This window comes from Trachinotus anak, unplaced genomic scaffold (genome assembly GCF_046630095.1).
Source record: "Trachinotus anak isolate AG129_WGS33_773 ecotype Australia unplaced genomic scaffold, CSIRO_AGI_Tana_v1 ptg000032l, whole genome shotgun sequence".
Lineage (NCBI taxonomy): Eukaryota > Metazoa > Chordata > Actinopteri > Carangiformes > Carangidae > Trachinotus > Trachinotus anak.
Genome location: NW_027273883.1, coordinates 26,471,385 through 26,482,159, shown reverse-complemented (window position 1 = coordinate 26,482,159; position 10,775 = coordinate 26,471,385). Strand labels below are relative to the sequence as shown.

Here is a 10,775-nt window from a genome sequence, read left to right as displayed (position 1 = left end):
ACGCGTTCAGGCTGCGTGAAGCTGACACAACCCCGCCCTCTGTGGCCTACACCGTGTGCCGAGCCCGCTGTGGAGGGGCCGCCCGGGTGACCGGGCTCGGAGGAGGAGTCTGTGTGGAGGGCTGCTGGTCTGCCTGGGAGTCTAGTTCAGGGCAAAACGAGGCCCAGACTTTGAGCACAGACCAGTAGGGTAACAGAGCAAACAGCCGTGGAGTGAAACAGTTGTTGATAGTCGCTGAAAGCTGGTGTCCTGGATGAGGAAGCCCCGACACTGAGAGCAACCATGTTCGAAAACTTCAGAGAAAGACTCCACATGGTCCAGCAGGACTTCACAACCGGGTGGGTCTTCAGTCCGACGCCGTTCACACTTATTAACCGCTGCTTTAGCTAGCGATAGTCGGCTGTGGCTAAGCGCCCACCTCACACACCTGCACAGTTAGCTTCAATGTGTGTGTCAGATCTCGTCATGTAGCATAACACGTCCATGTAATAATGAAACACTAGCTACAGCGGCTAAAGCTAACAGCCCTCAGTCCGGCTCGGTCCTCTCAGTTCCTGCTCATTGCTTTCAGCTGACGATCATGTGATGAGGTGTTTTTCATCAGGCTGATAATGGAGGACGGAGGGTACACGAACCCGCCGCTCCGTCCATCTCTGTCCTGTCAGCCACCACAGGTGACATTTAGAGACGAATTCATCTGTGGATTAAAGATCATTTTCTGTCTGTGTCATCTTTGTGAAGGCTCAGGACTCCTTACAACAGGACTCCTTACAACAGTGTCCTGATGCTCACATGACTGAGATAAGGAAAGGAAACTTCTGGCCCAACATACACCTGCGTCCTCGGCCCGAGTCTGGCCCATACATTTCCACATCTGGGCAGGGTCCAGCTGTTGTCCTCCGCTCCTGACTGACAGACAGAGGATTGTCAGTGTGTGCAGGAGAATTGGTCCAGATGTGAAAGTAGCATCTCACAGTCATAGGCCATATTCAAGCAGTGGAACCAGGTGTATACTGGGCCAGAAGAGTACAAGCATGTGGCCCAAGTATGAGCCGGATTTATTGTGCTGTCTGGGAAGTGCCTGAAACAGCTGCTATCAAAAATGTTCGACAACTGAGCTGATAACCGAAACCTTGACTTCAATACAGATTCTTAACAATACTTTTTTCAGTGCCAATTGTATCAAATTGATTTTAACAAAAAGGAAATTATAATAGACACTACAGAACAAATGTTAGAGTTTAACCAAAGATGCTCTATAACAAAGATGGTGCATTACAAGCAGCACCAGTGGTATGAAATGGAATACACTTTCTGCCTCCTGAGCGGGCGTGGTTGTGATTGCTTCTTAATGTCAAAAAATAACAACAATACAATACAAATAATACAACAACAGATACAGTACACATTTGCACCTTATTTTGCCACTCATTTTTTATCTGCTAGCTTAATATCTGATCAACCCAGTACAAGGTCAGTCTGATAATACTCTCTGTTTTCCCTCCAAAAACTGGAAGATAGCTGGTTAGATATTGGTCCAAGCATGCTGCATGTTTATTGGCTCACTGACACTGATGACATTTACTCATTTACTCCTTGCTCACTGTGTGGATCCAAAGGCACAAACCAGCTGCTCCAGATGTTTATACAACAGCCTGCTGTTAGGAATATATTCCATCCATCCAAACCCAGTCCTGCCAATGTGCAAACACACTGTGTGTTTTCAATCCCCAGCTCCTCCTGTCTACATGTCAACTGTCCTTGAGCAACATATCAAACTCCACTCCCTCCTGATGGCCAGGCCATAGAGGCTCACTGTCATATGTGTGTGCGGTTGAATGAGTGAGAGGCATATTGTAAAGCACTTTTAGTAGAAGCGTTGCATAACCGTCCATCCACCAGTGCATTGGTATACAGTGTGTTTTAATTTGGTGTGAAAAGGCTTTGTTGCACTTGTTCTAAGTTGTTGCTGAGCTGACAACTTCTCTCTCCTCCTTCCATCCCTGCAGCTTAAAGACCCTTGGAGACAAATCAAGAGACACCAAAATCAAGAGAAGAACCAGGTTAGCAGAAAACTGTGTGTGTTGATTGTGATATAAAGCTATCACTAGTTAGTTGATGCTGAACTCGCAACGTTTCTTGAAAACAGCTGTTAATGCTGATCTTATCTACGTAGCGATAGTAAAAACTTACATATAGCTCCTTTAAAGGTTTTTTCAAACAAAATGAAATCTCATCTGCTCTCCACCTGAACCTTTTGTTTTGGTGACCAGAGCAGGTGCATTCTGGGTGTTCATTCTCACGTGTCCTTGAGCCTGACGGCTTCATTCACTGCTGCTGTGACCATCTGGGCTCAACACTCAGCAGCTGCCTCCATGGTTTACTAACCTCTGGGAGTGGGGGGGTACCACCTGTGTTTAAAAAGTTTCCCTGACTATGTCTCCGCTGCATCAGTTGCAAAGTTGTGACTCCTTCTGAACTGTATCAGTGCTCACATTGTTCAGAAGAGGTCACACTCCTAATTATCAACAGCGGCTCCAGGAACAATGAGTGATTCTCCTGTTTGTTGTCCAGGTTTGAAGAGAGTCTTCCTCATTTCAGCGCTGGACTGGAAATCCTCAGCAGGTCTCTGCACACACAAACACACAGTCAGTTTCCAAACAGCTCTGATGTATAAGGATGTAAAAGGTTTATTTATGTCTGTGAACTTTGTCTCTGTAGGTATGAGGAGAACTGGTTTCTGCTCCATAAAAGAACTAAAGACTGTGCTCAGGCTGCAGAGGTAGGACCAGCACTGTCAGACACCATCAATGATACTGGGGTGGGCGGTGTACCTGTGTTCATGATATTTTCAGCAACACCACAGTCAGATGTTCCACAGTGAAGTGATGGAGACACTTGGATTTAGACTCAAATATTAAAGATCCATGTTTTAACTTCTCCAGTGTTTTATCCGAAGTGTTGATCTCCATCAGAAGATATGTTTGTGTTGTTTTTTGAGGTTTTTTTTTTTTTTTTGGCCTTTTTAGCACCTTTTATTAGATAGGTACAGTGAGAGAGTGTCAGGAGAGTCAGGGAGAGAGAGAAGGGATGACATGCAGCAAAGGGCTGCAGGTTGGACTTGAACCCCAGGCCACTGCAGTTAATGGTACACACTCTACCAGGTGAGCCACCGAGGTGCCCCATATATTTGTGGTTTTAAAAACCAAAAACCATCTCAGTGTAGTTTTACATCTCCTCTCTTCGCTTCTCTCTGGAGCGCTAGTAACAACAGGTCAGTCAGCCAATCAGAAGAGAGGATCTGAGCCTCTTCTTCTGAGTGATCCAATAAAAATATAGCAGATTTCAGGTAAACACTCAGAGAAACCAAATCCTGCCAGGTTGGATGGTGGGTCCAGGTGGGTGGGGCTTGGGGAATGGCTGAGGGCAGTGACTGTTTTGTTGTGACATCACAAAGTTCCAGAAGTCCTGGCGATATAGAAAACTGTAGCTGCTTCACAAGAAGAAGACTCACTCTCATTGGCAGGTGGAAACCAGGGGGTTAAACTGATAGCACATGACTGAACAGTGAGTTTGTGTTGCTGCAGTTGCTCTATCTGCTCTGTATGACTTCCACTTCTCTGTGTGTGTGTGTGTGTGTGTGTGTGTGTGTGTGTGTGTGTGTGTGTGTGTGTGTGTGTGTGTGTGTGTGTGTGTGTGTCAGGCAGTAGATGGAGACATAGTGATGCTGTCAGCTCACTGGGAGAGAAGAAGAACAGCTCTGACTCAGCTACAGGAACAACTGCAGAGCCTGCCAGCCTTCATCAGTGAGCTGGATGCCATCACTGCTAACATAGGTACGTTTCTGTCTGTCTAATGAGGCCGGGCAGCAGCACCAACAGTAACAGATGGTGTAGCTTTATTAATTCTTCAGTCATGGATGGACAAGGACACGAAGGCAGAGCTGGAGCCCAACACACACAGCACACAACCACCACACAGTCCACCACAGAGTCGTCATCACACCACAACTTTTTGTCACTATGCAATGTGCTTTTAAATGTGCTTTTAAATGTACGTTCAAAGCAAACACCCCTATGTGTTTGAACTGCACCACTGGCTGTCAGGTAGAAGGAGGGAATTTCTTCACATTTGGCACAGACGTTCACAAAACAGGAATGTGACCTGATGCTAGTCCAACAGGCAGAGGGATACAGCTGCAAGGTGGTAATTCTGGTTATTTCAGTTTTTGTTGATATGGTTCAGAAGAACACAGAGGAGCGGGTGGACCTGGTGGGGCAGGCCCAAAAAATATCGAACTAATCAGAGCCAACTGGGCTTTTGGGCAGGGTACCTTTAAAGTGATACAATCCAATATGTGTTTAAATGTTTGCTTCATTTGGAATATTTTCCCACGCACAAGTGCACCTGCAGGGCTCACTGTGCTACACTGTAGCTGTAAGGCAGCTGAGTGTTTAAATATGGAGATAAAGATGCACTAATATCGTTCACATGAAAAGTGACAGAAACAGTTGAGTTAGAGAGAGAAGTTCAAGCTCTTCTTCTTCCTCACCCCCCATAAAGCCGACCAGTCACTGAGTGAAGTGGGTGTTTTCTTTCAGTTCAGTGAAAATGTTGGGTGATAGTGTTAAACTCAATTTGAACGTATGGACAGTTGGAAAGAGTTTAATTATAATCAATAATTCAATAATTGTGTGTATGTATGTGTGTGTGTGTGTGTCCGTCCGTCCGTCCATCCATCCATCCAGCTCATTTGGAGGGAGACTTTGAGGAGATGGAGAGCAGGCTGGTGTACCTGGAGACTCTGTGCTGTCAGTGTGAACAACAGACGCTCAAACAGCATCATATGAACCAGCTGGAGGCTTATAAGAAGAAGAAGAGGTACGAGATGAAACTTCTTCTTCACTAACACTGAATTATGTTTTCAAGTTTTAAATGTGAGACATGACAGCAGATGTTTGAGTAGAGTTTATTATTGATCCTCAATTCTTGTGTCTTGTGTCTTCACACAGTGCAGAAACAGTGCGAATCAGTGAAGCTGCCATCGACTGTTTAGTCAGATGTTTTGTTTCAAGTCATAATTCATTAACTTTATAATGCTCTTATACAAAACTCAAGTTAACTTTCTTTTATTTTAGTAAAGAAAAAGGTAGAAAATCTCTCTCATTATTATTGTCCTGGAAATGATCTTGAAACAAATCAAATTTGCTCTCACTATGTGTCTCACTGTCAGAGTGTAACATTCGCTCCTTCTCTCCTTCCTCCCACAGGGGACATGACCTTCTGTGTTTTTTCTTAAGTCAGAGAAGCATGATGATGATGTGTTTTAATGGGTCTGATATTTGTCTTGTGACAGGAAGGAGTTGGAGGCGCTGGAAGGTGAGCTGTACAGTACCGACCACATCACTGCCTTTTTACCAGAGACACAGTTTCAGTTTGTCAACAGGCAACATCTTCTCAGAGGCAGTGTCGCCAAATATTTTCAGTAAAGTTACACACACACACACAAATTTTATTTAAAATCTAAATATAGTTCAATGAAACTAAACTGACTGTAACTAACTACATGATGAGCAATTTTTCAAGCAGTTCGTCTAAATCTCACACTCTAATATTAAAATGCTATTTCACTCAGGCTGTTGCTCAGACTGTGCCACTGTCATGAAAACATGGATTAATTTACTGTTGTTAACGAAATGAAACTTAGACAGTAAAGTTAAGTCATTCAGAATAAAAACACTTGGTTGTTCAGTACATCCATTCACAGCTCATTGACACCTCTGTCTGGCTTGTGATTGGTCGACTGAATGTGCTGCTGCTCTGTCCCACCCTCTGAACACCATCAGTCCACAGCCTCATCAGAGCCTCCCCACTGAGAAGGAGAGGAGATAACGTCTGTGCAGAAAGTCTACAGATGTGTCTCCAGCTGGTTTTACGAAGAAAAGTATCTAAATGGTTTAAAAGTCACCAAATCTAGAAGGAAAAGTAACCAACATGGCTCAGTAAGAAACCTTTTTAAAGGGTCTTACAATGTGGGTTATTTATGATGTGACAACATTTACGTTGTTGAGTTATTTATTTTGGTTTTTATTGTTCTTTATGTTTAAAAAATGTTTATATTTCAAACATTTTATTGATTATTTATTACATATTGGTGATGAATCCTGTTTGGAGGGGACCCTGGCAATTTTTTGCCCAAGGCCCCAGCGACTCTAGAATCAGCATATTGCATTATGCTTATTACAGTGCTGTGGAAGACTATGAACCTGTTCTGTAATTGTAGTGGCCATTTGTCCATAAAAAAAAAAAACGAATTAATCTTTAAACCAACCAAAATCAAAAGGCCACTGATGCACCATAGGAATGTGGTTTAACGCAGGCAAAAGAAGATGAATGTCCAAACTCAATCCTTGCGTTTTGTGATGATTTATTTCAAAATAATAAAACAAACAAAAGAACAAAGGAAATCATGGCTCCTGCTGCCTCCTTTGTCTGGTAAAAAACCATAGGCCCACCCAGGTGCATGCTGGTACTCAAGGTGCCTACCTACCCAAATAACCTCAAGTGCAGTGTGATCCATTTACCAAAAAATAAATAAACCAAAATACTAACCATGCAAATCTACATATCCTAAACAAATAATATAAGTAAAAAATCGAATATAAATAAAACAAACACTTAAGTTAATCATACAAGATTACTCATAATTAGCAAATTAAACTTACAACTAAGACTAACTTCACAAATAGCTCCTACAGTAATTTCTCTCTGACTTTGTATCAAATGGTTCAGTCAAAATGTAACATGAGACAAAGTGAACACACAGTGTTTGTTTTCCAACACCCACATCACCACAGCAGTTTCCACCTTCAGTCACACCACTGTAAATCTGTTCATCTCAGTGTTGAGTGAGCAGCAGACATGCAGCCTGATGCTGCTGTTGATGGTGTGATGTGAATCACTGTCGTGCTCAGAGCGAGCGCTGAAGTAACGTGTCTTCTTCTTCGCAGCGGAGCTGAGCTCTGAGCATGCTCAGAAGGTGGCAGAGCTGGAGCAGACCAGGCAGCAGAAACTGAGAGAACGGCAGAAAGTCTACGAGGAAGCCTTCAACCAGGACTTGGAGCAGTACCTGTCCACTGGATACCTGCTGCACAGAGGTGAGGCTCTATCATTTACAGCAGGTTCGTCTCACCTGCTGTAAATATTACTCCCCACATCATCAGGGGAAACAGACGTTTACGAGAAGTTAAAGTTCCACGGACTGAACAGATCTCCTGACTGAAGAGCGTACGAGGTGATTACTTTTATTAATAGAGTTTAGTGGGGTTTTATTAAAAAAAAGGTTGTAGGATGAAAACCCCTGATAAAAGTAGATTTGAAGTGATGAGGTTTACGCTAGTGATGTCAGTGTAAACTCCCCTCGTCAAGAAAATCCTGAAGGAGTCCGAAACATGTTATGTGTGGTTAGTGACTCTGATCTTCTTCATCGCTGCTGTTTAAAGGTCATCAGACATCTGGTGTTTCTGTTGTGAGGTCAGTAACTTCCTGCCTCTGGGTTAAATCAGCGTTAGCGTTAGCTGACAGCTGGACTCATGTTGTGCAGAAACCCTGGTGAATTGTGGCATACACTCAGCTCTAAATACTGCCCCAAAGCAGTATTTAGATAAGTGGGCATCATGGTTACATTTTTCACATGTGGGACACACCTGTCTACAGCCAGGAGGAGCCATGTTTGTCATCTGATTCCTACAGCCTATAAATATCTGTCTGTGTGTGTGTGTGTGTGTGTGTGCGTGCGTGCGTGCGTGCGTGCGTGCGTGCATGCGTGCGTGCATGCATGTGTGCGTGTGTGTAGAGCCAACAGGAGCTGATGTGTGTGTTCTGGATGAGATGACGGTGACTAACGTATCAGACGAGGAGGCTCTGGACGACTTCCTGAACTCTTCTGGTGATGACATGAGTCATGGATCATCACTGACCTCAGGTAACCTCAATTCCTCCAGGTCCTCCACAGCCTGAAGAAGACAAACAGCAGCTGCTCAGATATTTTATGATGCCAAAGTTTATAAAGCTGCATCGATCACCTTCCTGGCTGATTTCTCCAGTAGCTGTGGCTAATGTGTGTGTTCACATGAAGTAACGTTAGCATGTTTCTGTTTAACTGACCACCTCTCTGGCTCTTTAGCTACAAGATCTTTGGCTGTGAACATCGGCCACTCAGCAGAACAAATCTTCTCTCTGGGCTTCAACTATGGCAGGATCAGTTAGTCTCTAAACTGAATATAAATTAAATGTATAATAAAATGAAATCAAACATTTGATTATTGATGGCCATAATCAAAGGCAGTGATTGCAGAAGGACAGGGCAGCAGCAGCAGCAGCAGCAGCAGCAGCAGCACTGGTAGGAGGTATGGCCTGGGCCTCAGTGAAATTAGAGCTGTCTTCTTTAACAGGTCCAGACCTGGAGTCCTGCTCTTCTGAGTCTTTGAGAAGCCAAACGAACCAAGCCCCTCCCACAAAAGACCAGCCACCCAAGCAGGACGCAGTATGGCAGCCAGAGGAGGAGGTGGCCAGCGAGGAGAGTGATGAACCTCTGGTGCAGTCAGACGAGGAGGAGGTTCAGCTGGACATGTCGCTGGTCGGCCTGCAGGATGTTGGCACAGCGAGGGGCTCTGATGAGAGTGACTCTGCAGGGGATCTGCCCTCTGGGTAACCTAGCAACCAGGCCCCTGACACTCCCTGAGTACTGGAACACTAACTACTGTTACCCCCCAGAAATCCCCTCTGTTCTCGACTCTGACTGGACACGGCTCTCACCTCCACTGCGACTCTCCTGAGGACTGAGGTCAGACATGAAAACAGGCCTTTAACACAGACACTGGACGTTCACATGGTGGGAGACTGGTGAGGTCAGTCAATGATGCTGACTCACTGAGATTCACCCTTTACCCAAATAAGATTGATGAGTCTATGATCACTGATAGAAACCTTCATGAATCAATGATAGACCAATGATAAACACAGTGAGTCCTTCAGTCGTTGATATGACAGTTACCACAGAGTCCAGAGGTTGTTATAGTTCACAGGCAAATCGATCTGTAATGAAAGACATGTATGCAGAAAGTTTCGTTATTGAATTAGTGACTGTTAAAGTCCTCAGACTCAGATTTATTGTAGCTTGTATTTCCTTCATGCTGCTAATAACAAAACAGCAGCTAATTTCTGCTCCAATACTGAGGAGGAAACGGCTCCAGTGACTGAGCCCTTACTGCTGATGATGCCACTGTGCATTCTGTGTAATGAAGCAGCCCTGATGTGGTGGTCAGCCTCAAACTGAACACACAAACACACACACTGTCCTGCTTTACATCTATAGGAAAAATACATGCAGCTGGTTCCCTCCCTCTGATGGAAGCACTCATCACTTCTTAAAGGATAAAGCTGATGATACTGTTTTTTTCTTATTGTAAACAAATCCCATGAAAACCAACAATGAATTGATCATAATCAAAAGTTGACCTTGAGCCTGATGCGTCTTGTTGCTCAGTGCTGCAGAGCTCCCTGTGTTCAAACAGCTCTGTGTTAAAACATGTTTTCATGCACACAAACTGATTTCAGTTTGACTCATAGATTTTAAATCATAAGACTTATCAGCTATTTATGAGACCACGATACAGGACTTTACCATGGTGATAGTTATGTTTTCCTCTATTGTGATGATTGGCAGTTGAACAGTTGAGTACCTCATTTAGCTTATGATTTGCCAAAGAAAGTCAGAATTGCTCTTTAATTTGTTGACAATGAGACAAATATAAAAGAACTCCAGATTTATCCTTTAACACTTGTGTGTTGTATTTTGTTTAAACTTAACTATCAGCACAAAGTCTGACAATCAGATGAATGATCAGTTTTTATATCTTCACCATGAAATAAACACATCAGTCTGTCTGTGTATCATCTCTGCTTCTTGTCGTGCTTATTGTAGAACAATTTTAGAGCTGTGTGTGTGAGTGTGAGTGTGAGTGTGAGTGTGAGAGAGACAGCGGCACTTTTATTGGATATTAGATTGTAAAGGCAGCAGTGCAGATGAAGCTACACAACAGATAAACAATGGTGTTGCTGTCTCACCAGTCAGGCAGTGTGACTGTTATTTTTGTCAGAGTGTGTGCTCTGTTGCTGTGAGGAGCTTTGGATGCTGAGGACCTGCAGACAGCCACAAGTCAGCAAGGCCTCAGAATGGAGGACTAACTTGAAGCCTGTGCTTTGGCACAGGCCAAAGCAACCCCCAGGCCACCATGAAACGTCCCGGGGCTCCCTACAAGGTCAGAGCACCATGCTGTGCTGTGCTGCCTACCGGCAGGGGCCCTCATCAAGAGTCCCCAGCCGATGGATAGTTTGTACGCCACACGTCAAGGGCTCCGGGTCCTGCAGCTGAGACGTTGGTGTGTGAGACTAAAAGAGAGACTAGAAACGGCCTTCACCTGTATCCAGGTCTTACTGAGGAAAAGAATGTCAGACCTTTCTTGTAAACTGGCTCACCCCCTCAAAGGAATCACGACTCTGGTTCACTTTTTCTAACCACGCCCTGAGGAGGACCTTGTGGTGGTCGAAACTGGTCTGTGTTTTGATTCCCCCTTTTTGTGATTTTTTTGTTATATCTTTTACTCTGATATGCCCTAACACAATAAAGGCATTTTAAGTTTGTCCTTGGCTCTGTGTGAGCGTGCCTGAAGTAAGCTCAGCAGCTTCCTTTCGGCTATGATAACCATTTCAAC

At 44.1% G+C, this 10,775-nt stretch overlaps 1 protein-coding gene across 1 annotated transcript; it reads left to right on the top strand.

Annotated features, from left to right (window-relative positions):
- The first annotated feature begins 81 nt into the window (after window positions 1-81).
- Window positions 82-9,957, top strand: dtnbp1a (dystrobrevin binding protein 1a). The gene is made up of 10 exons (XM_071468306.1): window positions 82-338; window positions 2,010-2,063; window positions 2,575-2,625; window positions 2,722-2,782; window positions 3,704-3,836; window positions 4,749-4,881; window positions 5,357-5,379; window positions 7,011-7,157; window positions 7,856-7,984; window positions 8,454-9,957. Exons 1-10 carry the CDS (start codon window positions 283-285, stop codon window positions 8,711-8,713), a joined length of 1,047 nt encoding a protein of 348 aa, XP_071324407.1. The 5' UTR covers window positions 82-282; the 3' UTR covers window positions 8,714-9,957.
- Window positions 9,958-10,775: the final 818 nt, after the last annotated feature.

Coding starts and splice junctions, on each gene's coding strand:
- dtnbp1a (XM_071468306.1), top strand. CDS start 283: ATGTTCGAAAACTTCAGAGAAAGACTCCACATGGTCCAGCAGGACTTC. Junction 4,882..5,356: donor GCTTATAAGAAGAAGAAGAG/GTACGAGATGAA, acceptor GTCTTGTGACAG/GAAGGAGTTGGAGGCGCTGG. Junction 7,985..8,453: donor TGGATCATCACTGACCTCAG/GTAACCTCAATT, acceptor CTTCTTTAACAG/GTCCAGACCTGGAGTCCTGC.